The sequence below is a fragment of the Aphelocoma coerulescens genome, chromosome 5, assembly GCF_041296385.1.
Source record: "Aphelocoma coerulescens isolate FSJ_1873_10779 chromosome 5, UR_Acoe_1.0, whole genome shotgun sequence".
Classification (NCBI taxonomy): Eukaryota; Metazoa; Chordata; class Aves; order Passeriformes; family Corvidae; genus Aphelocoma; species Aphelocoma coerulescens.
Genome location: NC_091019.1, coordinates 63834808 through 63861450, shown reverse-complemented (window position 1 = coordinate 63861450; position 26643 = coordinate 63834808). Strand labels below are relative to the sequence as shown.

The 26643-nt window shown below is 39.3% G+C and overlaps 1 protein-coding gene across 2 annotated transcripts; it reads right to left on the bottom strand.

The window, feature by feature from the left end:
• EXOC5 (exocyst complex component 5) lies at nucleotides 1–26593 on the bottom strand. Of its 2 annotated transcripts, XM_069018566.1 has the most exons (19): nucleotides 26438–26593; nucleotides 21773–21864; nucleotides 19340–19487; nucleotides 18758–18952; nucleotides 14519–14583; nucleotides 14048–14076; nucleotides 13792–13901; nucleotides 13265–13309; nucleotides 13013–13153; nucleotides 11838–11920; nucleotides 11186–11395; nucleotides 10902–10937; nucleotides 9866–10013; nucleotides 7661–7769; nucleotides 6757–6877; nucleotides 6256–6342; nucleotides 3913–4021; nucleotides 2717–2932; nucleotides 1–2572 (listed from the first exon to the last, which is right to left on the bottom strand). In XM_069018566.1, the coding sequence occupies exons 1-19, from the start codon at nucleotides 26462–26464 to the stop codon at nucleotides 2384–2386; spliced, it is 2160 nt and encodes a 719-aa protein (XP_068874667.1). In that variant the 5' UTR covers nucleotides 26465–26593; the 3' UTR covers nucleotides 1–2383. The 2 variants fall into 2 exon arrangements, with proteins under 2 accessions (XP_068874667.1, XP_068874668.1); XM_069018567.1 differs by lacking the exon at nucleotides 10902–10937 and having other exon boundaries at nucleotides 2–2572.
• Between the last annotated feature and the right edge of the window lie 50 nt (nucleotides 26594–26643).

The following is a 26643-nucleotide window of genomic DNA, read 5'->3' as shown; positions in this document are numbered from 1 at the left end:
GCCACTGGAAATATTTTTCTAAATTACATGCTGTAAGAGCTCTAAACTTAAAAATGTGTGAAAATTATAGTTCCCCCACCCCATCCCAATCCAACTTGTATTATAAAATAAACTTACTGACAATGCAGCCTTCTCCAGAAATAGAAACTTTCAGTGTGTGCATGGGGAGATTTCTTAAAGGAAGGGGAAAGCTCACACCAGTGATAAATTTGGTCAGTAAAATCACTTTTATTCTTTTACTTTTTTTTTTTCTTTCTTTTTTTTTTTTTTATAGAAGGGCTTATACAATTGAGTATAAATATCTTTGAGGAACATGGAAATGAAATGAAAAAAGTATCTGGAAGGAATTATTTTTATTGAGGAAGAGTTTACATATTTAAGTATTCACCTACTTTTTGCTGCCTCCTGTTAACAGGCATAATGGAAATATTGCACTGAGCATATGCATGGAAAACACAGCTAATAAAGCAAGAAATATGGTAAATACATTTCATACAACCTTAAAAAAATTCAAACAGTCATACAACAAATTCTGAAGCACTTCTGTGATCTGCAATCCCAAGATGATGTTCACTGTTCTGAAGTGTTAGCAAATTGACACTTTTTTTTTTTGTAGAAAGATTTTGTATTGGTTCATAAAACCACAGCCTTAAAATTGTTGGCTTTCAGTTACAGAGGTAACAGAGAGGTATCATCTGAACTCACATCAGAGCTTTTGAAACAAAAATGGCAGCACTACAAGCAGGTGCCTCCTCCAGTGTCCAAACCCCTTTGTGGCTTTGCCATGGCCAAGGAATAGAGCAGAGCAGCCCAGCAGAGCAGCCAGACTCCCTGGATACTGTGAGCCAGGCTGGCATCCATTCCCTTGTTTACTGACAGAATGCTCCCCTAAATCCAAAATGAAGCAGGAGAACCCCAGCTAAGCAAGAGAAGTTCCAACAAGTCTTGTCAATATTGACTACACCTGGGAATTCATTAACAGAAGAGGAAAATAAAATTATTTGACCAACCCATAACGTGACTGGATAGAAATGCTGCTCTGGAGGTGGGAGACAAAGAAGTTTCCATAACGTGCGGAGCCCACAGTAAAAGGAACGTGTTAGAAAGGATTTGTTCCACTGCAGCTCCAATCTGGTTTCCACAAGAACCCACTCTGAAAAAAGGTCTATTTACAACAATTTCCAGCTGCTTGTGGAAAAGCCACCCCAGATGTTTCAAACACCACTGTTGCTTCAGTTTACTGTATGCACCCTATGGGTCCATGTCAGGAACACCTGCATAAACCCTGGAGCACAACAGACACAGTCCAATATTAAAGTTATGATCAGGGGAAGAGCAGCTTTCACACACTTCAACATTTTATATTGCTCAGGCACTGAGGATCAATTCTCTTCAGCACAAGAATTTGCCACTTTAGGTTTTTGCTGGAGCCATTCCTGCCACATAGGAAAAACTGGGCTACATTTTATCCTTTCACTTCATTAGAATTTGAATTTATTTACATACAAAATGAGACAGGAAAAAAAGTTCTTTTACAGTAACCCAACAATGGGCACCTTCACTTGTAATAAGGATGCCTTAGGCAAGGCAGCTGCATTTACTTCAGGAGCATATATAAAATTCAGTGTGCTGGTATCAAACAGAAACAATAATGTCAGATCATACAATGCCAGTACATTCCAGTGGGCCCTCGACTATTAGGTTACAAATAAACAAAGCCAAAGAACCAAAAATAAAATAAAATAATCCAAAACTTTCCACCACTTTAGTTCTGTTTAGAATGCTATACAATGAATAAATTATGTCTTTCTGGGATGGTGTTTTACTCCTACATCTCAAAGAAATTCCAAGCTAATTAATTAGAGCAAGAAATTACATTGAGCAGGATAATGTTTTAAATGAAAGAAATGACTTAGAAACACCAATCAAAGATAATTTGATTATGATTAGCTGTGCTGAAGTCTAAGTCATTAAAATTGATGAAGAATGTTTTTACACTGGTCTATTCTATGTAATCCATTACCTATGCTATGCTCTGCAGTTCAAGTCTAACAAATGGTATCTGATAATTCAATATTGAAGACTAAGATACTTTCAATGCACCATTTGCTCTCCTACACTGACATGTTTCCAATTAAAAAAAAAAAAAATCAGTAGCAAGTAGATTTGTGAAATTCTTCACTGGGAGAACTTGAGCTAACATGAAACATCATCCAGATTTTTACCTGCTCGCCTTCTACATGGTCAGGTTTAAATATGGCTGCTGCTTTATCCTGAACAGTCATTGTCCCACAAAAGTTACACCCATGGTTGGTAAGAAGTAATTCCCTGTGCTTTCTAACAACTGAGGCTGCCCAAAGGTGCGAGGTTTCCTGCCATGCTCTCAGCTGAAGTGGCGAGCGAGACGAGCAGACCTGTAGTCGACACGCAGCTGGACAAAGGAGTGAAGGATGTTCTTGTCCAGGTTAGCAAGTTGTTCTCCTGAGCAAACCTGCTTCAGATTATCTGGGGCTACAACCAGAAGGTTGCAAAGTGCATGCAGGGTATCAAAGAGCTGTAAGACCAGCGCAATCTGTGGGCAAGAGAAAACAGAAAAAAACCAGAAATAATTAGAGTTGCTTGAAGTCTTGTAACAGAATGTCCATCTACATCTTGAAAATGCTTCCTCCTGAGAGAGGATTTACATCCATAATTCTCTCCTCATGGACAGGCTCACCTTGAAGTCTTTGGCACACTTCCTGTACTCAGCCACGTCACAAATGGCCAGCATTCCTCCCATGCAGCTGTAGGAATATTGCTGTAGGTGCTCATAGATGAGGCGGTGGAAACGAACCCCAAGCTCCATCAAAACTGTGTCCACATTCTTACCATCCATGGAATTCCTGATCTTTTCCACTTGTTTTCTAACATAGCCACAGACTTTAACACAAGCCTAGATTCAAAAATACAAAGAAGTAAATAAGAATTTGGTAATCTACTTTCTAGAACTCTGCTCTTCTCAAAGTGGCTTCCACATCGTAAGCCGAACATCAGTCACCCACTTTAAACTTTCAAAACACATCACTGAAATTAGTCATTCTCCAATTAAGAACTTTCCAAATTTCTTTTCATTTGCCACACAAAGATGCAAAAATGTGAGTAGAAAGATGGCTGCAAGACAAGATTCTATTAAGTTATGGTCCGTATCAGTTCAGAATAGAACATTTTAACTTGGACTTTTAATTCAATGATCCAACGGGCGTGGGATTAAAAACCTCTTGTGAGTCACAATATAAATCCAAATTAACAGCCATACAGGGATTTTCACCCTTCCCACAGAGTACCAGACTCTACATCCTACTGCTGCACTTCTCCCATTCCCACCTGGCTGCAAGCATTCAGGGAATGCTCTCACTTCTTCCCATTGAGTTTGTTCCCTACTCATCCCTGCCTTGTTCCCAAAAAAGAGCCTTATGTGAGCCACCCCAGCACCCCTAGGCTGGAATTCAGACACACTCAATGGGAAGGACAACACTGTCCATCAAAATGTTCATGCTGTACCTGTGATGCTCTGCCATGTTCCTGCCATTCAGAGAGGAAAAAGAATCCAGCAACTAGAGAGTACCTGATAATTGATTTTCTGAAAGTGATAGCTTAAAGCTAATTATCAGCTGAAAGCATTGTTCCAAATCTGGGCCTCTTGGGAGGGGAAAGAATGTGCCAGTTCCTCCAGCACCCACTGATTTGTGTCTGACACTAGATAAAAACTACTCATGTTCCTTTTCAGCTTGGGAAAATAGTCCACAACAGGGTTTGGAGGTGCTTGGTGCTAAATGGAAACAAATTAAGCAAATGCACATGTTGTCTAATGGGAGTGTGGCAAGGAACATCTGGTACCTGACAACATGCATGAGCTGGGACTTTGTTACTTACATTTGTGTATTGAATCAAAACATTGTTTTCATCTTCTGGTTTGAAATCCGTCTTCTTTTGCTCTGCAGCCAAGATGTGCTTCATCTGTCCAATCATACAATTCAGTGTCCTTTAAAGTTACAAATACAGATTGGGTTTTCAAGGGAACTTTTTCATTTCCTTGATTTTCATATTTACATATACTGACATGATTCTGTATAAAACTAAGCAGCATAAGGCAATGAGGGAAAACCTCAGCACCCAACATTTTTCTATAGAGAAGATATACTTGATTTTATGTAAGCAGTTAGGAAAAGGAGCATCAGCCAAAAAAATCTCCCAAAAACTCTTTCCTCCAAGTTAGTGTCTTGCAGGCCTGCAGGCTGTGTGCTGTGCTCCTACTTTTAAAGGGGACACACTAATTGTGAGGTAATCCATTCAAATCCAGCTCTTCAAAGAGTCTGGATAGCATCCTTCAATGCAGAGAGAATCCAATAGAAGCATTCCAAGGAGGTCAGCAGAATCAGATGACATTGCATATTAGTCAGTAGCAAGCATCAGAAAATACTTGGAAAATGAAGGAAGGGTGAGGGGAAAGAAAAAAGCTCTTCCTTTGCCAGAGCTTGGTACTTCTCTTGTTCCCAGAAATCGAATGGAGTTTTACAGCACCAATTATTTCTCCTTTATAGGATTTATCTGTTCAGAACATTATAGAAGGTCAAGGCCCTGCTTTTTTTCGAGTCCAAAGCAAAGGTCAAACAGAAAAGCAGGCAACAGAGGCTGCAAACCTCTCCCAGTACCCACCTTGGCCAGGAACATCCCCCTGGCTCTCTTCTTTTCTACTCCCCTTTCCTTCACCCCCCTCACTCCTCCATCCTTCCCAAAGAAAACTGTCAAGGACATTACAGGCCTTGAAGGATTCAAGCTGGAGTGGGGTGGAAAAAATACAGGTATCCAGAGAGGGGAAAAACTCCTTTTTTCCTATGCCCAGAGCTCAGGCTTGCACTTCAGGTGTACTTCATTCCACAATACATATAATTTAAAGAAAGTATATTCTGCATTCTCCTCAATTTCCATTTGGAATAAATACTCCCAGAAGACTGTTTACACAAAATATATATTGAGAGACATCCAGGTGAACTAATTCTGTTTGGCTAATAAATCACTTTTACTGAGGTAGATAATTGCTGGGAATGGTTTACAAGAAGCTGCACTTGGACTTTTCCAGATTGGATAAAGCTGAATCCATCAACATTTCAAAAATTTACTTTATGTTTTAAACTCATTCCTTTAAGCAAGACAATCAATTCTCAACAGCATCAGCAGCACCACAAAGCAGCATAAAACAGCCCCACAAACACATTTTGCATGTAATGCTCATCTCAAAACAAATCTCTTTTTAATGTGCTGAAAACACAAATTTTTTTGAATTCTTCATCCACAAACCTCTGAATGTACTGTCTTCTGACAAGAACTTGTTCTCCTAAGTCTTTAAGAGATTAATTATTTAACACAAACAGATACAAACCATTGTAATATGGACGCCTGACCTGTATGCATCCAGATCTAAGTTTATGGCCTCGGTGCTTCAAGTATTTCCAACTTTGTGTTTAAACTTCTAAAGTCACTTAGCAGGAGCAGCTAAAATCTCAATTGCCACTTACATCCCCTCTTTCCACCTTTCTCTTTGCACTTGCATAAAAATAATACACCAAATCAAAAGTAGGGCATCACACAACAGCTCCATTTCCTAATATTAAGCTCGTTAGTTTATTTTTTTCCTCTGCTGCAAAACAGCTGTGATTTTAATTTGCAATTTTTATAGCTATCCCCTCATTTTTATTCTGAGAAATAGAAAAAAGATTAAATGAGTCACAACCTCAAAGCAAGTCAATGTCAGAATCAAAATTATTCCAGGTCTCCAGACTTCCACGACTCGGTCTAATCCGTAGCACTGCACAGATCCCAGCAAATCATTTAACCTATTTTTGTTAAACCTTGCTCCTAATGGAAATCCTGCAAGTGTTTAACCTATTTCAATCAATGATTTCTCCCTCTTTCAAAGTAGAAAAAAACCAGTCTGAGACAATAAGGTAATACTGAATTATTGCACTCTTTCGACATAACCAAAATCCTTTAACATCCTTCCAGAAGCATTTATGGGTCAGAAATCTGCCACGGAAAACATGACCCTCTACTCACACAAAATCTAAATTTCCTATGCACAGTAATGTATGTTTATCTGTTTAAAAAAAAATTAAAATATCCATTTTGAGTTCAGGAATAATTCATGTTTAAAAGGACAGTTAACATGTATCACAAAGGTGTGGTTTAAAAGATGAGAAAGTATAAATTTCTACTTGCCTATCAATGCCCATATCCAGCTTCACTTCCATTTGTTCTATGATGTCCTTTTTCTTCTGAAGGCATTCAGACAATTTAGGAGAAGAACTGTAACAGTATAGAAGATGTGTGACAGTGTTAAAATATCAAAACAAATTTGTCTGCTGGGTTTGCTGCTTCCAACAGGATCTAGTGAAGATTTCCCACCCCATCAGGAAAAGGGCACAGCCACAAATCCCCTTTAGTCCCACCTGGAGTACAGCAGCAAAGTCTCCAAGGAGCAACATGTCTCTCCTTCCTATCCATACTCCTGGAGCTCACCCTCTGCCATTTGTTTCCAAAGGAACCAATTTGTTTCAACTTCCCTTCTTCCCCCTCCCATGACAGTATTTTATCTTCCACAATATCAAGCTGAACAACTCCAAGCACAAACTCCTCTTAATAGAGACGAGAAATGAAAAAGAATTGCTTCCTTCACCAAAAAAAAAGGACTAGAGGAAATGTTAATCAAAACAAAGGTACCTGATCAATGGCATCAGATGATCATTGAACTGCTTGTCAAATAAATGGAAAATAGTATTGGCCTGGTGGACAACATCCAAGAAATAAAGATTTGCATTCTTTGAATCAGAACAGGGAATGCCTAAAGCAAAGAAAGTTTCATTAGAATTGTAACGATATGCAGTTCTTATAATTAGCATGAGGACTTTTTAAATATGCAGAATTTTTCCATGAATGCTTCAATCACAGGCTTAGAGTTTCAAAAATTTACCACGGTGCCATATATAGAATTCCTCTCGTAGCTATATTAATAACAAGCATAAGCACAGAAATACCTTACTGGTAACATTTCTGAAAGCAAAACAGAGCAGTCAATTTAAAAACTCCTTCAGAACATGAGTTTGATGCTGTCTTGTAAGAAAGACGGGTTCTCACTATGAGATTTTAACTTCTTTAAACAAGCAGTTTTCTTATTTACTGTCACTCCAAACACACGGATACAAACAAGCACAGAATTCCTACAAACACTACTAATATTTTTATATTAATATAAAATATATATAAATATAAAAATAAAAATATAAATAAAAATATTAATATAAAAATAAAAATAAAAATATAAATATTTTTATATTAATATAAAAATATTCTCCTATTATGATACAGAATACAGAGATAGGGAATGCTGATGTCCCAATTTCTGTGATAAAAAAAGTTTTTGAAGACAGAAGTACATTTCCATCCGTGCATCAATTCTCCAAATGAAAGTTACACTTTAGAAGCCATTAAATGTCGACCCCCAAACACACTAAACAAATTTCATTTAACCAACACATCCTGAATAAGGCCAATCAATAAGGCACAGCAAAGATCACCTGCACAGAAAGGCCAAGGAGATGAAATGCTCAGGAAATACTGTACTCACCAGCAAGGCCTGTTTCTAATGCATAATCGATGTGTTCAGTACATAAGAACTCTACAAGCATAGAAAAAATTCTGAAAGCATTCTTGGGTAAGTCAGAGGGATCAGAGAGCTTTAAAGAAAAAGAAAAAAAAAATCCTAAAGGTCAGTTCTACATAGATTTGAAAGTTTACTGGATCTTGCATAGGGGATAAGCTTAAAATGTAACAAGTATTCCAGATTAATTGGAATTTTATTCTAAATGAAAAATATCCATACAGAGAATTATTCAGGAACAGCCTATAATATCAATAAACCCTTCAGCATTTACAGGTAAACTGAAGCTGCTACAGGATGCTACAATAAGCAAAAGCATAAACAGTTTCTAATAATAAGAGTAATAATACAAGAGGATATAAATTAATAGTCCTTACAACAGTTTTCCAGATGCAGTCTCAGGAATTACCTAACCTGTATGCCACTGGATGCTGGGAAAATGCATACAGAAGAGATTACTCTATCCATACCTTGCATTTTTATTCTTTTAATACTCTCCTGGCACTGGCCACAGTGAGAAGCAGGACCCTGGGTTAGCTGGACCTCCAGTTTGTGTTCTTTTATCACTGGAGCAAAAATAATGCAGCTGAACCTCGGCTACGTTTAGCACAGTTCAGCTGGAGTCAATGGAGCATGAACACTTTTATTAAGTGCAGCAATGCCCACATTTACACTCAGCATCTGGACTTTGATGAGCTGTAAGCAACGTGGGATTTCGGACAGCAACCTGTCAGTAAATCCTTTTTCTAAAGAAAAACGTGACAGAGCTTTTGTACCTAGGAAATACAGCTTTGGTTCTTAAGGAATTAGGTGAAGACTTTTATGAAGCTTCAAGGAAGAAAGATTACTACTGCAACTCGAGGTAATTTACACAACACTCACAAATATTTCTGCTGTATTTCCCCTAAAAAAAACTCAAAAACCCAACACCAGAGACTCCCAAACGGTGAAACATTTAAATATATGGCTACAGCAGAATTACCAACTTATTCTTCCTAAAGCAATCCCAGCTGGCAGAGCCAGGGTTTGTGCACACATCTGCTATGTGACATAAATACCACAATTAGTTAGCCAGGGACTAACTCATCTTTTGCACAGTGAGTTGCCTTGACCACACACCCCTAAATTCTAAAACCTTAATTCTGGAAATCTCCTTGCACACCAAGATTCATTGGGGTTTTCACCCCATGACAATTATTTTAAAATAATTTATATTAAATCTGATCCCAACAGGAAGGCAGAAAAAAAAAAAAAAGGGGCTATGCATATTTGGAAAAGGTTAGCTTATATCATGAATTTAACAATTGCTTCTAGCAACTATGATATTGAGAAAAATAATGATGTACCTGCTTGCCTTACAGTCACTGATTCTCACCCTGAGGAAGGTGGTGATCCCAAGGGTGTGCAGGTAACAGCCCCCGTGCCTGTACCCTGTTCTATCTTTGGCCCCACTAAGTTTATAAAATATTAAAACATCTAAATATCTGATGTGAAGTTTTTCTGTGCTAAGCTCTTTGAGAGTGTTAAAGGAATGAAAATTTCCTATAAATCAGTGCGTTCAGCTAATAAACAAATCACTAACACTTAAGTCTGCAATTAAATTTCAAGGGTTTTCATTTACACCAAGTACCAGACAAATATGATTGACAGGCAGTAAAACCAGCAATTTAATCAGAAGTAAAATACCTTTTTCATGTTAGTCTAAAGCATTTAAAGAACTGCAGAGGGTTACCAATGTAAACAATGTTTAAGACTACTCCTCTCAGCATTTTATTGGTGATCATTCACTAGTGTAATAAGAAATTACACTTGAGACAGGAAAACAACTGTTGAACTATTCAGTGTATTTTTAAAGCAGGAAAAGAAAACCACATTAAAGGTTTCTCAGATGTGGGGTCTAATTTAGTAAGAAAAGCAATTTAGCCAGTAGGTTTAACCATCCCCACTTCTTCCAAAAATAGGCAGCATTAATACTCATAAAATACAACTAGATCCACATGGAAATGCAAACCCTCAGTCTCCACTGTGGCTCCATTTCCATAAAATACACAAAGGAGAATTTGACAGTGTCCTTTCTTCTTCCTATCACACCTCAACCAAAAACTAAAGCTCAAAGCTTGACTTCACACACAAAATTATACCACTAAGGGAGATCATAGGAAGCAAACTTACCCTGTGACATCTTTCAAAAGCTTGTTTGGTTTCTTGCAAAAGGTTAACCACCACTTCTTGTGACAGGAAAGTTTCCCCATGTGTGTCAATGCTTGGCCCCAGGGGTAAGTTTGTTCGTTGCCTTAGTCTCTCTTTGAGGTCTTGAATACTGGAACAAAGATTGACCCCAAGAAGATTTCACTGGGTAGAAATTTTGGTCCTCAAACTCAACAGCAATTTAGGATCTTTTAGTTGTTAACTCAAAAAACAGGACCCAAGACACAGTTTAGGATGTGCAAGCATTAAGACAAGTCTTGCAAGCTTTAAAAACAAAAATTGCCAGTAAATGCAAAACTACCACCTCTGATTCCATGGTCAACTGTGTTCTAGCATGGCACGTTCACACATGGGAGCAGCTATTCCCCTTTGTGGGATAAGAGTGATTTCACTGCAATCCTACAGCATTTATGCTCTGTGGACAAATTTAGCCTCCATCCACTCTGTCACACTGCACTTTCCAAACACTAATGAGAGCTTCCTATCTCATCCACACCCACAAATCCTCTCATCCTCATCCATTATCTCAGCAGTCCTTTATTTAGTCAAGCATGCTCCGACACATTTCCATGCATAAAACAACCCATACAGTTACACACTACAATAAATTTAATTTTCCCCAAGAAAATTAAATTTTCATCTTTGCTATTTTTTCATTACTTCACTGCTGCTTTTTCCATATCATTCCTCATTCCTGACACACTGAACCCAGCAGCTCCTTGAAAGGTGCAGTAGCCTTAGCACCTCTGCTTCATACAGGTTTTAATACGTCCTATCCCACTTCTCACTACTCCTTCATTAGTTTTTCTACCCTGAGGATAATGAAGTCTTGTTTTACCTTTCTCTAAGTCCATTGCATCTTCTGGGCTCACTAAGAGCTTTCTCACTGACATTGCTATGGTCTTTTCCCCTTCCTAGGTCTTGGGAGGGGACCACAAGACCTGGGCAGGTGAAAAAAAATGTATGCTTTTAGATAAACACATATACATGCTTTAGGTACCTTAGTTTTGCTTCAGTCCTTTTGTGGATCTGGATCCTAAGTTGAAACATAGGTTTAACTGGTATTTTTCATTTCCAGCATGTACAAATACCATACACTGAGTACATTTCACATGTACTGAGAGCAACACACTTTTGAGCAGAATATAAAGTAAAAGCAAATTATAAAAAGCTGTAGGTCTTTGGCAGTTCATCACTGTGCATCTGACATGGCAAATACAGCTTTTCTCCCCTCACCACCTCCCTTCCACTTTAAAATTATGAAACTTCCCAGAAGGAACTTACCCTCCAGTGCCAATGGACCTCTTCTGGTGGTTTTTGGAATCATAATAGCGTTGCAGAATCATAGCACTCCTACTTTTCAAATAGCCAATTTCCACCTCAATGTAATTCTCCAAGTAGGAAATGAAAATGGCCTTGATAAGCTTAGACAAGAAAGTCTGCTTATCAGTACCCAAGTTAAATTCCATCAATTTGCTTGACAGATTAGTGGTTCTTTATGCAAAAGAAACAAAGAAGGGAAGGGGAGGAAAAGGTTGATTGTGGATGAATTACAGCATTACATGCTTGTAAAGTACACAGCACAACAGAACCCTGATGGTGATTAAGACTTGGAGCAGTTTTACATTTAAGTAAAGGATTTCACATAATTCATGTTTAATTACACACAGCACCACTGCAATCAAGTTGCCAGTGAGATGGGGAGGACTGGCTTTTGCACAGTTTTAAAATTACTCTTGAAGAATCACAATAATTCCCATGGAAAATAAGAATGGCCATTTTAAACTTTCCTTAGGAAACCCTTCACTGTAAAGGTTAATAGACATAACAATTTTTCAGCTTTTATGAGTAGTTTTTTGCTTCTTTTTCTTGACAATAAATCCACTTATTTTCCAGTAACTTCAATCCAATAATTTCATCATTGATGTATAAATACCTTGTATATAGATCATAGAGATTCTTAAGATACTGTTCTGCATCTGATTTCCTGTGTTCCTCCAGCTGGTCCTTCACATAACTCTGTAAAATTTGGTACACCTGTTAGAAGATCAACTGGAAACCACAGGTCATGCTCACTACTTCCTAGATTACATGGAATTTCCTGCAAAGTGTAGATCTTACTAAATGTAATTCACCTCTCCTTTGTTTTTTAAATCTCTAATTCACACTTCCTGCATTATCCACAGAGAGAGTTAAACACACTTGTAGAAGAAAATGATTTAATAATACAAAACAGTAATGTGTCAAGCAAAGACAAAAGAAAGATGGCTTTGAAAATATGTCTGACCAACTAACACAAAATCCCCTCATTTTAAGAATCAAAAGCACCAGAGGCCTCAGGGCATTTCTGCAGTTGAGAGTGGGCAAAGGAGATGGTTACATATCTGCTTATCAGAATACATACACAAAGATGCAAGCTTAGAGCCCTCTTATCGTGGAATATTTGGACAAAAATATTATTTATCATAAAATACTAGTTCAAAACTGATACACAAAATTGGGGTTGTAACACAAGCTCAATCTATACTATAAGAACAGCATCTCCAGGGAAATTGCTTTTTGCAAGGAAAGTCATGCTGCTGACTTTAAGCACTTAAGTGAGTGTATTTGCAGGATGAAAAACTTAGTATTTTCAATTATTCTACATTTTCATATAAATATTACATTAGCTGCAAGACAGTATTCACAACATAAACTATTTTCATTTATTCAATGCTAACCTCACACATGACACCCTAATCCAAGAAGGAGCAAATTAAAGATGTGAAATGTGGAAGTTCTTTTCCTGACATATTCTTGGTAGGGGGCACAGAGAAGAAATCAAACTCGTGTATGACATCTCATGAATTACCCAATGAACACAGTAATTCCCTAATAATTTTACATATTGAGTTTGAGTATTTGCAGTCACCCTGTATGCAGAGCACAAGCAGATTTATTTGATATGGGCTTGATTATCTGTCTGAATTGTTATAGAGCAATGAGTTATGATTCTACACCCTTATACAAAGATTACAAATACTGTAAATTCTCATTAATTGCTATTACTGGATAATTTTTTGTTAGTAAGAGGTTCCTCAATGAACTTCAACATGTTAAAATTTGCAATACCTGAAGTTTAACTTCAAAGATATTTTGAATGAGTTTGGCTAGCACAGTCTCTGGATTGCTAAAGATTTCTCCAACTTGCTTGTTCACTCTCTGGCAGAGAACAGCTGCATCTTCAAAGACATCATTCCTCAGGAATGCACCCTAGGGTTTGAGAAGCACATCTTAGAATATATTTACAACAACCTATAGGACTAAATAAATCAACAATGTAATGTAAATATTAAAGAAATGATGTAAAACAAACTGCATTACCTCTTGACACTGTTTTATGTACACATCAACACAGTGGGAATATCCCTGTGGAAAGAGCAAAACAACTCAGTGTTAGAGCAGGTTGTTCATGCTTTCAGTAGAAAATGAAATCAAGGAAATACAACACTTGTGAAAAAGTTCCTGTAAAAAAATACAGACTCATTCAATGTGTAGACTTTTCCAAATCCATTTTTGTTACAGATCTAACATAACTCCACTTGCCAGCACTCTACATGGATCTACACCTCAAGTTTCAACATTCTTGCTCAAGCATAAAAGTCAGTTCACACCCATGTAAAAAGAGATTATCTTAGAAAGTTCTCCACTGATGCTGCCCCCAATCCTCTTCATCTGCCTCCTTTCTTCCCCTGCATTTGATTTCAGATTGAACAGCCTACTCCTTCTGAAGTTACACATTATCTGACATGGAGGTTGTGCCCACACAAATACATTCACTCAAAACAGGCACTCATTGTATCATGGGCTGGTTTTATCCACATATTTAAATTAAACCCCTCAGTTTTTACCTTAAAGTGAAGTAAAACTGCTGCTACTTCTCTCATTCTGGAGATTTCTCCTCTCCGCTGAGCACTGGTAAACTCTTGAATTAACTGGCACTCTAAATCGTGGTACTTACCTGGAGAGGAAAGGGGATAACAACAAAAACCCATCAGGCTACGTAATACAGGCAAAAACTGTAATACTGACAGTATTGCTTACTTCTTTAATCATCTTTAACAATTCAAATACAGCATTATGGATTGAACTGGATAGATAACTTACTTGCTATCTTTGATTTTACTTCAGAAAACCTGTTAACAACAACAAAAAAACAGCATGATTAAATTCAAATCCACATCACATGAGAAATCACAGGCATCCCAGATCACGAATAGCAGGCACTCTGCTTAAAAATGAAAACATGTAGCACAAAGACGACAGAAAAGTTACCCGCTTTATATCCCTAAAAACCTACAAGCATCTAATTCAAATCTAGCATTAAGTCAGCAAAGCAAAATTATCCCATTAAAACTCTGTTAAGCAGTTTAGGATGTGTATGTAAAGATGATCCTACAACATGAGTGCGTGAACACAAATTTGAGAATAGAGGAGAGAGAAATAAGCACACAATCCAGCTCAAAAGCTCCATGAATCACTAAGCACAGCCCCAAAAAGGGAGACAAGAGAAGCATCAGAAAATCACAGCTATGTGAAGATTTACTTTCTTAAAAAGATGTTCAGATAGGTTTTTACCTGTCAAAAGGCAGTTCCTGTGCAATCAAATGCAGTTTCTGAATAATATCAGCTGCCTCTTTAATCTGGTGAGAGAAAAACATGACAGAATCATTAAAAAAGGCCTGATTTTGGGCTGTTCCTTTCCTCCCCCTGCGCTGTCCAATTTTCATACACAAAGTTCCTATTTCTAAAGCTGCTTGACATACCCATGGAAGAGATCAACCCCTTCAAGTTCCCATATGTACTTTTAAGATGCTTAAGGTATTTTTATTTTACATAAAGTTATATAGGTCAAAATATGATGAAAAGTCTTGTTACATGTTCCCATTGGGGATATGTCAGTGGAGGTGTGTGAGCTGCCTGGACAAACAGCTCAAAAAAAAACCATGACCATGCTTGACATGGAGAGGGGAGAAAGGGGCAAAAGGGAATCAAAGCAAAGAATTCTCCCAAAGAAGTAGAAATGGAAGATGTATTAGAAATTATAAACTCTGAGGTCCAAAGCAAAAATCAAGATGGAAGTCAGGTAATTACAAAGCTACAAAATAAGAATAGATGTATGAATACAAAAGTTAATAACTAGATAACACAGCGTGCAAATCTCTGCTGTGTTCCGGGCAGCAAAACCTTTTATCAATTATTCTTTTTCCATCAATCAGCACAGGAAGGGGATCTAAGTGGTGCTTAGTGACTGCTTCGAAGGAAAACACAAATTTCAAAGTGTGGGGAAGGCAGCTGGTTGCAACTGAACTTCAGTGGATTTAAGCAGTGCTGACTGGGCCAAACCTGACACAGCTGGAGCACACAAATCTGATGAGGAGCGGCTGAGGGAGCTGGGAAAGGGGCTCAGCCTGGAGAAAAGGAGGCTCAGGGGGAACTTTCCCACTCTCCACAACTCCCTGACAGGAGTGTGCAGCCAGGTGGGGGTCAGGCTCTGCTCCCAGGGAACAGAGGACAGGACAAGAGGAAACAGCCTCAAATTGTCCCACCACGGAAGGTTTAGATTCATGCTAGGAAAAAATTCTTCATGGAAAGGGTTGTCACTGGCACAGCTGCCCAGGGCAGTGGTGGATCCCCATCCCTGGAGGGATTTAAAAGCCATGTGGGTGTGGCACTTGGGGACATGGGTTAGTGGTGGCCTTGGCAGTGCTGAGGGAATGGTTGGACTTGAAGGTCTCAGAAACCTCTTGCAACCGAATTATTTGATGATTAAAAGCTTTATAAGCTGACACAATGGAGGACATGGAGAATATGCAGTTTATCTTGTTCTTCCAATTAGTGATGATCCAGGGAACTGAAGTGAGAGGGAAGGAAGTAATGAAATCCTATTCTCCCACCACTTAGAGCAGGCTGGATTAAAACTTCTCAAAAATAGAAGCAGACACACAGGTAAGAATAGAGAGCACAGGCATCACACCAGGCTGGTTGTTCAGCAAAAATAGGAGCACTCAAAGTGCATCCATTCTGACTATTAAGAGCAGCTTATGTTTTGAACTGTCAAGTTACAATAGCCTCTTAAGGCAGAAGCTGCTACACTCCTCAAATAAATCCAATGAAAGAGCAGTTATTTCTATTAGCTTGTAGCATCCTTAATACCTAACAACTGTGATCAACAGAATTGTCTATATATTAGCAGTTATTCACCAATGCTACAAAATCAAACCAACCAAACAAAAAAAAACCCAACAAAAAATACCACAAACACAACATTTTCTTTGTTTCCTCTTCACACAATAGCTGTTAACTAACCTAGATTTTATTGAATTCAGGACCTTTTCTTATGCACAAGAGAAGCCATGACAAATCAATTCTCCACGGTTTCTGCTTAAACCCAGACATATTTAATTTTTAATTAAATGAGGCTTCTGTAAACCACTAAAATCAAAATAAATATTGATTTTGTAAAATACAACTTAAAGGCTATGATGTATCTGGGAAAAAACAACTGAAAAATCATGGAGGAATAATGGCAAGAGAGAATTTTAACACACAACACGTACAAGTGAAAAGGCATAATGAAATGATATTAAGTACAGAACATAAACAGAGAAATGGACATAAGAATAATAGTAAACATATTAAGCAGGACAATGTTATTGCATGATAAACAAGTGAGCTGCTGGTCATTTTGATAGTTTAATTGTGTTAACTGGAGTGATTTGCTCACATCAAGAATCTTCAGTACAGGAGAAAGATTGGTTAGCTGGCAGCACAAGGGAAATTATAAGGATTCAGAGGATGAAGACACAATACACAGAAAGGGACAAGACAGCAAGAAAAACCTTCAGAGATAAGACAGAAATTGCTCAGTATGGCTGGGAGAAAGTAAAGTGAGAAGCAACAAATGGAGTGTAGGGAAAGAAAGGAATCCAACAGATTTTAAGAACAGACACTATTGAGAAAGTATCAATTGGAACATAACTGTATTATATTCTTTTTTGTGCCTCTCCTTTCACAGTATCCCCTCAATGTCTCAAAGAAAAGTCCACACTTGTGAGGGCTGGCAGAGCACAAAAAAAAAATCATAACATCGTCCATAACATTATCTAAAACCCCCATCAGTTTGAAGATCAGAAGACACTGACAAAGCACTAAGGTTTCACATTTAAGAACATTTGTTACCATCTCATACTTCAGAGGTATTTTTAGTTCAAAGATGCATTAAGATGTAACAGCTCCTGTCTGGGCAGGCTCTTTTACAAATACTTCTTCAAGTTAATGTTTAAACTAGGAGGAAAAACTTAAAGAATTCACCTGGCTGAAATTGGCCTCCATAAGATAACTTGTATCCAGAAATTCTTGTTTGTGTTCCCACACCCTTCCCCTGGCACAAGACTTAAGGCCTTTACATTTGCCTTCCTCCAGATTTGATGAGGATCTTATTATTCTTTGGGGTGTACAGAAATTCATTTGTTTACTGATTTCCAGGTTTACCTTATTTATCTACCAAATTTTTCTGGTCCTCCAACAGGATGCACCATGAAAGTTTAATTTACAAATAAAGTGAAAGTTGAATTCTATGAGCCTCTTGAGCAGACAACACATCATTCTCTAACTTATGTTTTGCTATTCACCATGCTGCCATTAAATATTTGTAAAATGCATGTTTTATTACTCCTTAGGAAAAAAGAAAAGAAAAAAATTATGCAGCTCTGGAAAAGGCTCTCCATAGAAGAACTTTCAGTAAGTATGCTGAAACCTTTGTTTCCCTTGGAAATCAGGGAATTTTTTCTCTGCTCCCTTTTGAATTAGGACAAACTATCAACTGCTAATTACCATATATGCACAGACCATGAGTCAAAAGTCACTGTGCACTGAGTTCTTGGGAATACAACTATATAAAATGGTTAGCTTTTCATTTCCCTGAGAGATACCTCCAGCTCAGAGGGGAGGGGGTGACTATTAACCTGCTCTCAGGTCTTCTGTGAGCTGCATTTCAAGAACATCTTTTTTTGCCGAATGTGCAAACCAAGGTTTTGCTGTTTCCACATATTATAATTTTTTTCCTGACTACAACCATACCACTGCAGAGAATTTAAGGAGAGGGGGAAGATTCTTCAAGATATACCACACAAAAAAAACCACCAACAAACCCAAACCAACAACTTTACTTAAACTGCAGTAGGAAATCCAATGTGCCCTTTTGCTTAGAGCTGGACTCTTTTCCTTCAGTTTATTTCTGTTTGTCACACCACTCAGACTGTATTTGCTTCATGAACATACTATTGAAGCACAAGAAAAACAAAATGCTTGAACATTTCTTTGAAGTTTTCCTGCCTGGTTCCTCTAAATTCCAAGGGTGGAGACATAACCACAGGACTATACAAAGCCCAAAGGCATGCTGTGACAAAAAGGTATCCAAGGCCAGTGGACTGACCCAACAGAGCAAAGTTTCACAAAGAAGTTGCATTCAGAAACAGTCTGCTTTACAGGATGGATCTGAGGCAAGGGGTTCAAAGGAAAGAGGCAGATATTGTATTGCACTCCAAAGTTGCCCTCCCAGCGCTTCCCAAATCTCTGATAATTTCATAAAATGAAAAATGCCAACATTGCCACATTAAGCATCACTGAATACAAATGCTTTATCAGCAATCTGCAGCCCAGTGTTGTTAATTTACATTTCAGAACAATGAAACTTTAACAAGTCAGTCACTCAGTGGTTTGAAGTCTGACCATGGTAAGTCATGGTAGCAGCTTGTAATTAGGGCAGTCCCGCTTATTGCTTTGAACTGCTTTCATCCCGCTGACAGCTCTTACCTTTTCAGAGTTTGTAAAAACATCAGACTTCAGCTCTCCATCCAGAAACTCATTAAAGTATTTCATCAGCTTCTGAGCCTCCACAGCCCGTTGCCGTGGCGTGTTTACCCCCTCCAGCTGGTCACCAAGGTGACAGACCTTCGTTGCTACATAGCTGATGTGCTCATCCAGTTCTTGGAAATGTTGGAAGGCAACCTGGGAGAACACAGAGAGGGACACTAAAGTCATGATTTCCATTTTATGTACTTCAGGAAACACAAGATTTCCTTCAGGAAGAAGCACAGTGAATGCAGATGCTGCATCTCAGAACCACAGAGCTACTCAGAACTGCTAATTAATTACAAACAACCCATTAAAGTTTAGTGTCTTCCTTTAAATTATTGTGAAGACTCCCCACTTCCAGCATTGCTAACACTCATTAATGGAACATGCAGATAATCCCCCTTTGACAGGAGAAAGTGTCACCAAACCCTCTTTATTCTTATCTGAAACAGCAACACCCTGTATCAAGAAATGTTAAAGGAGCACAGGATGCTTTGAAAACTTGCACAGCTTCCCACTGACTCTACCCTTTGGATTTACCTGGTTGCTTTTCTGCAGCTCTTGTACTTTCTTGGCAAATTCCTTTGCTTCCTTCTGGCACTGTTGTTCAAGTTTCTCCACCTTCCTCTGAATCCTTTCATCCATTACCTGTAATTCTTGGATATGATTTACAAATTCTTCCAATAATCTGATTTAGAATAAAATATGGGAAAACAGGATTTAGTTTGAAAGACACTGTCTTCTGCAGAGCTTAAAACCCCTCAAAAAAAGCAATGTGCCTACAAGGCTGATCTAACCATGTCCAACTTAGAAATGTTTCTAAATTGTAAATTTAAATAAATAAATTTTTTTTAAAAAAAATTTTAATTTATTTAAAGTTTAGAAAATTTCTGTTTCTAAAATCTTGTTTTAAACTACATCTCCCTGGTTGTGTAGCTCCCTATGCCAACATAAAAACTCTGTGTATGGTGGGCCAAAGGAGAGAGGAACACCAAAATATCAATCACTCAACAATGCAGCTCTGCCACAGATAAAAACCCTTACATCCCCATCTTCCCTAAGTAAGTCTCATATGGAAAAAGAAAGCTTAGACCACTACATGCCTTCAGTGTAAGGGATACAACAGAAAAATATTTTCTACTGTACACGTTACTGTAAAGTTGTGAATCAGCATTACAATAAGTAATTATTAATAAGTAACTAATAGTCATAATTTCACGTTGTTCTGACTGCTTCACTTCTTCCTACATCCATTTTAGAGGGCTTTTCTGCCCTTTCCCATCATTGACTTTTCTTTCAGACTCACATTTTACTCCTCCCAATCAAAGTACATCTGAATGCATTCTTGAATTTCCTCTGTTGTCTTCATTCTAGTCTCAACATCTCTCTCTTTCTTGTTCCTGTTTTTGTCCATTCTGTCCCATTTCAGTCATATTTTCAGCTCTTACTTTTCTAAATATCCCAGTCACTGGACAAGAAATGGATTATTCCCAGATCCTCCACAGCCATAAAACTCATGCTAATAACTGAAAACATCTGAAACATTTCAGAACTCCGCTGTCCGGGTTTAATGTCAGAAGAGGCTTTTAGCCCAGTCAGTTGCATGAAGACACAACTTCTTAGAGAAAACTGGATTGAGGCAGATGTTGGTGACTCCTCTCCTTCACTCCCTGCTTGCCAGAAGCCCAAGAGCAAGCACATTGCAGTAGATTCCACAGAAAACCACAAGGAACACATCTAAGTTTACAGAAGTATATTGAAAATCAAATTTAATCAACAGTGACACAAAGCATTCTTTCAAACAAAAGCCTAGAGAAATGCAGGCAGTCTCTATTAATTTTAACAAACTGATTCAGGCTGGGGTTTGTTTTTTAAACAGGTCTTGTGTCAACTCAGCACTTATTCAACAACAGTGCTCAATATGTTGAGAAAGGAAAAAAAGGCAGAAGAGGCAGCTGCTGGTCAGGTTTTCAGAAAAGAAATAAAAGACTCCAATACTCTTTCTAGCAAACAAAAGCAGCATCTTCTAAAAATGAAAAAATAGACACCAAAAGATCTGGGGGTTTTTTAATATTAATTTTGGCTCCCAGCTCAATACTAGAAGATGCCACAAGAAAAATATTTACTGTTGCAGGTTTCTCCTGATTGTCCTGAAAAATATGAAAGTGCCTCACAGAAGTTCACACAAGCAAACCAGCAGAAATGCAGAAGATCTGTTAAACTGAATTGGTACTGGTGCAAATCATGAACTACCCTAAAGTATATACTGGGCACAAGCACAGAGAAAGAGCTCCAGGGAACAATGTTGTGTATTTCCAGGCTTCTTCCCACTTAAACCACATGCAAAGCTCTGCATAGGATACAGGCCCCAGACTGAATGTCAAGGGTCCAGCATCTTGCTAGAAATTCAACAATATCCTTTCTCTTCTCACACGCCTCCAAAGAGCCAGAGTGCTTCAAAAGAAATGTCCTTTGACTGTGTCAGGTTAATTTTCTGATATTTTAGTAAATCAGATTAGTTTATCATGAGATCTCATCCCCAGAGCTGCCTCTCTTGCCATTCTACTTTTCTGTGCCTTTTATTTGCAAACTATTGTGTCTTAAAACAAGGCAGCTCAGGAAACTAAAGTAAGAAACTCATTAAATTGGCTTAACTCTCATAGCAGTGAAGCCTCGTATTATGCTTGAATCCAGCAACTCCAGTACTTAGGAACATTCATGTCTGACAAGCATAAACAACATCAATTCTCCTTCATTCAAAAGGTCTCAATCAGAAAGTGACTTTCCCTACTCTTGTTACTGAGTAATTAGTTCTGAATAATTGGCTCATGGTCACAAATTTTAGCAATTCTCCCAAATGAAAACCTCCTTGGACACACAGCACCACTGCACACAGGCTTGGTGTTATATGTGGAATAAAACAGTACAATTAGAGATACATCCCCTGTGACCATTGTGCAATTTGATTTTTACCTTTTCGGATCGAAAGCTTCTCCACCTCTGGAACCTCCCCCAGGTGTTCTCCATGCCAGGCGTTCAATGTATTCATCTGCCACAAAAGGCTCCTGGCCACAGAAGAAAAACTCTTTACAATGTGTCACAGCAGGTTGTTGCTTCAGCAGGTGCTCACACATCATTCTGGAAGTGTTTAGAAGCTTTACTATAATCAAAAGTACAGTGTTGACAATTATTCCATCACCTCTCGGGTTTACGTATTTATTGTTGAGAACAATGCTTTTAATATGGTGAGTTGGAACATCAAGTCTGGATATTATCAGACTACTTGCAAAGAATTTGCTGCAGGTCTGTGAAGAGTTGGCTCTAAATGACCTTATTTGCAGCTGAGCTTGTGGCTTGTCATTACAAAGTGCCTGAACCCTGCAGATGATTTGAGAGGTGACATCACCAGAGCCAGCCATCAGCTGCACAGCAAAACACATCAGAGAATTCATCTGCCTACAAAAATTACATGGCAAAATAAGGGGTTTTTACAGTTGTTCAACTCTCTGTCACACCATGGCATCACAGACAGAACTGATCAAGGCACTGCCCAAAAAACCCAGCACAAGATGATGCTGGACGCAACCCAACATCAAACTGCAGCTGCAGAAACAGAGCAGATAAAAAGGAGGAAAAAAGGCATAAAAATAGGGGATGAATTCGATTTCCACAAGTAGAAAAAACAAGGCATGAGTGATACTAAAACTCAAGGTTACACAAGTTTCTTCCATAATATTTGCTTGTTCTTCCATAAAAACACCGCTCAAGGGTAAAGAGGTACAATTACTTTTCCACCCAACAAGATTTTCTGAAGGCAGAGGCCTCACTTACAAACCTAAGACCTTCTAATACTTAAACCAGCTCAAATGCTTTATCATGTAGTTAATACAAAATTACTCTAAACACAGTCCAAGCTCTATCATTAAAAATAATGGTATTTATCACTTCAGCAGCATTGATTAGGTGCCAACATCAGCACATCTAAGGCCAGTAAGAAAAGTGTTCTCATAACCAGCAGGACTTTATAGAAAGCTTTTAAATTACAAGCAGCAACAGTACTAATAAAGTGTGAAACAACCCAAAATAGAGCTGGGAGTGGCTCTGGCTAACAAGGGTATTTAATGAAACAAGTGAACATGCCACCACGGCTTTTGATAAAATTTAGTTGAAAAAATTGAAAGTAGTAAAAAAAAAAGCAAACTAGACCTACACAGGTGTTACATTCATTACTGTATCAGTGTGTCTGAAACTTTGTCACGAGTAATAAGGAGTGGAAAAACAGCATTACAGAGTTAGTTTCATAACTAAAACCAAGGGCTGAAAAGCAAATATTGCCTGTTCAAGGTCTCTTTCCTCAGAAAAAAATTATGCCCTATCCAGTCAGGCCCAGCCACTAACCAGGAAGATAAAAGGTTTTTAAACATACTGTGTTACATTCTGAATCCTGACAGACAGGGCAGAAATTTTATCACTCAGTAACTCCTCATCCACAGACTGACTCAAGTAACTGTGTTGTGCTCAGCCTCCTTGGCTAAACTTCAAAAATAACTGGTTGATACCATATAAAAACAATTTCCCTACAAGTCACTCATCTCTTTAACCAAATCCTTCCTGATACACAATGTGAAGTTTCCTTTACATGAATCCTTTTCATCAAAAGTCACAATGCCACGTTTTCATGCCAAGTGTAAATTCTCTCCTTATGCCATCTTGATATCTAAAAGTTTGGGAACATTTTTTCAATTTTAATTACAGATTAAATGAGTCACTCAGTGCAGTAACATTCCCTTCAGGGGAGGCCTCCAGCTTCCCAATTACCTTAGGGCTCTTTGCAGGACTCCTCCTTTGTATGAAAATCCAGAATCTTTCCTCTGAAGATCCTGTAATTCAGCTGGAGCACTGCTGTGGTTACAAGGATACTAATGCCAAGTATGGAAGAACCCTGTATAAAGGGTTTACTGATACTCTGTGTGTGCAGATAATATCTTCTACATTTCTCCCATCCCTAGACGTTCACACTAAAAGATAATTCACCTAAACACACATAATGACTTTGAATATTTTTTCCTTTTTGTAAAACAACATTTACAGAGTTTTTCTGCAAGCCTCTTCTCCTAAGGAAATCTGATGTAGATGCCCCAGAACCCCCAAAAAAATATTACAATGCGAACCTTTCTCCACCCATCATGCCTCTATACATCTCTAAATATTCCTTGAGTGCATGTGTACACAGACCACCTGCAGCTCTCTTCCTGGAAAACACCTGTTTTTTCAAGAATACTTACACAGGAGACCTGTCCTTCAGTTTTTTTCAACCACATAAATCCTGTTCTGTATTATTTAAGAAATATTAACTGCAGTGGATATTATGTGCAGAATATTGATCAACAGAGAGATAAAATGAGCTTTTTCTTCCAAATTTCCACAGAGGATACCTAAAAATAATCTACCTGATTTATAAGGAATAAATGAAGTTCAACAGTGTCTTTTTAAGACATGATTTCCCAGGTTCCACTGCAGATCCAAAAGTTTTTACTTTAGCCTGTATCTTCCATACACATTTGCTTTTTTAAATGCTATCTTGATAACAGGGTTACTCATAGCTGACAGCCTAATTCCTATTTTAAGTCTCCTATCCTGTTCTGCAGAAATTGCTGAAAATCAGCTATTACAAATGTCATTTGCAAGTCCTTTGCCTGTTATCAGATGAGCCCCAACAGTCAATTTCTTGAGCTTTGAACTTCCCTCTGGCTCCAGATGAATTAACGTGATCCCATCCATTCAGCCAATACTCCTGATTTAATAAGAGATATGCCTGAAGTGCATGATAACCTGGTTTGATCTGGTGTTTACAAATGAAACTAGGCTGGACCCAGCCAAATTAAAAACCAGTTTAGAAGTATCCATTGTTAAATTATGTTTTAAGTTATGTGAGGGAGAACTGAGTTCAGCACAGATCCTACTATACAGTTTCACATATCTGTACTGAAATTTACTTTAGAACACATACTCATGAAAACATGGTAATCAAATTCCACCCTCAGAAGACATCTAAGGGTTACTCCCATAACAAACTCATCTTTATGTTCTTATGTAAGGCAGCAATTTCAAACTAACTGAGTAGGCAACATTAAATCAGTGGACATCAACAAAAACTCTCTTGCCTTCAGAGTGAAAGAGAAGTGAAAGCAGGAGAAACATGCTGGATTCCACGGTGGAAAACACAAATTCTAGCCCCAATCTCCAGGCAAAAATCTCACCTAATTTGCAATTTCATCTTTATTGCTATTGCAAAATGGAAAAAAGTTGTTGCGTGACCCAAAGCAGCCAAAACATACAGTTTTCTTTCCATATTCAAGTTACCTCACACTCAGCATCCCACAAAGAACAGAACTGCACTGTCATCGTGTTGAGAAATCAAGGGGGTCCTAGAGGGTGGAGGGAGGGTACAATACCTGGCATCCAGCTATGGGAACACAGTATTTTAGTCCTGCTATTTTTTAAAGCTGTGCAAACCAAAAGATGTGAGTCATAACACTCGTGTGCCATCACAGTGATTCATAATTTCAAGTGCACACAATGCATTTACACAAACCCCAGATACAGGATCTTCCAGAGAAACAGGAAGACCCTTTCCTGAAGGCTGAGCAAAGTGAGTCCCAGTGATAACCCACGAGATGAACAACCGGCTTTTGAGAGACTTGGAGAGCAAATACAGGACACCTGGTGATGACACCATGTCCCTGTGAAGAGGAAGTAGAGACAAACTGTCCATTTATCACAGGTTTACCATGAGAGCTCATGGTCCAGGCCAGGAACTGGAGCCACAGAATGGTCTGGGTTGGAAAGGACCTCAAAGTTCAAATCTCGTTCCAACCCCCTGCCATGGGCAGGGACACCTTCCACTATCTCACATTGCTCCAAGCCCTGTCCAACCTGGCCTGGGACACTTCCAGGGATGGGGCAGCCACAGCTTCTCTGGGCAACCTGTGCCAGGGCCTCACCACCCTCACAGTCCAGCGGGTGATATTATTCTTCCTAATATATAACCTAAACCTACTCTCTTTCAGTTTGAAGCCATTCTTCCTGTCCTGTCACTACACGCTCTTGTAAAAAGTCTCCCCTCCATCTTTCCTGCAGGCTCCCTTCAGAAGGGAGATGATCCTCATGCATCTCTTCCAACTACGGGCATTCTGTGATTCCACGGGAAGAATTTGACAGATTCCTGCTATTCCTGCCCTGCTCCTGCGTGGCCTTGCCTGAGCTATTCTCCTTCCTTGCCTCGCTTCCACCGCGGGTAAAGGGAGGGCAAAGTCATTTATTTCCTTATTTCACGCCAACCCCACTGACACCACAGCGCCGGGGTCAGGCGAAGGGGTGCCTTGGGCAGAAGGAGCGCGGGGCCGGGCCTGGCGTGGCCTGTCACCCGCCCGCTGCCGGCACCCAGGAGCCGGCCGGGAGGGAGGCCCTGCGGCGGGGCAAGGTGGGCACCGCACCCCCCGGGGCGGCACCGGGGCTCCCCCGCTTCCCCGGCCCCACGCACCGCCCGCCCTTCCCCAGGGAGAGGCCGCCGCATCCCCTCAGCGAGCCGGCCCGGCCAGCGCCGCCCGGCCCCCGGCCCGCGGGGCCCGCACCCACCTCGAAGAGCTCGGCCGTGGTGGCCATGGCCGCAGGGAGGGAGGGAAGGAGGGCGGCGGCTCCTCAGCGCCCCTTCGCCGCCGCCGCCGCCGCCCCGCCGCGGCCGCCCATTGTGTCCCCCGCCCCGGCAGCAGCAGCGGCGGCCGCGGCGCCGCCTCCGCCCGCCGGAAATGGGGCTGCGCCGGGCGGTCACGGCGCGGCCGCGG

Excerpts from the sequence above, each read along its gene's own strand:
- EXOC5 (XM_069018566.1), bottom strand. The coding sequence starts at position 26,464 with ATGGCCACCACGGCCGAGCTCTTCGAG. Across the intron at positions 11,396-11,837 it reads CTCTATGATCTATATACAAG|AACCACTAATCTGTCAAGCA; the intron begins GTATTTATACAT and ends TTTTGCATAAAG. Across the intron at positions 10,938-11,185 it reads AGGTCCATTGGCACTGGAGG|GATCCAGATCCACAAAAGGA; the intron begins GTAAGTTCCTTC and ends GTTTCAACTTAG.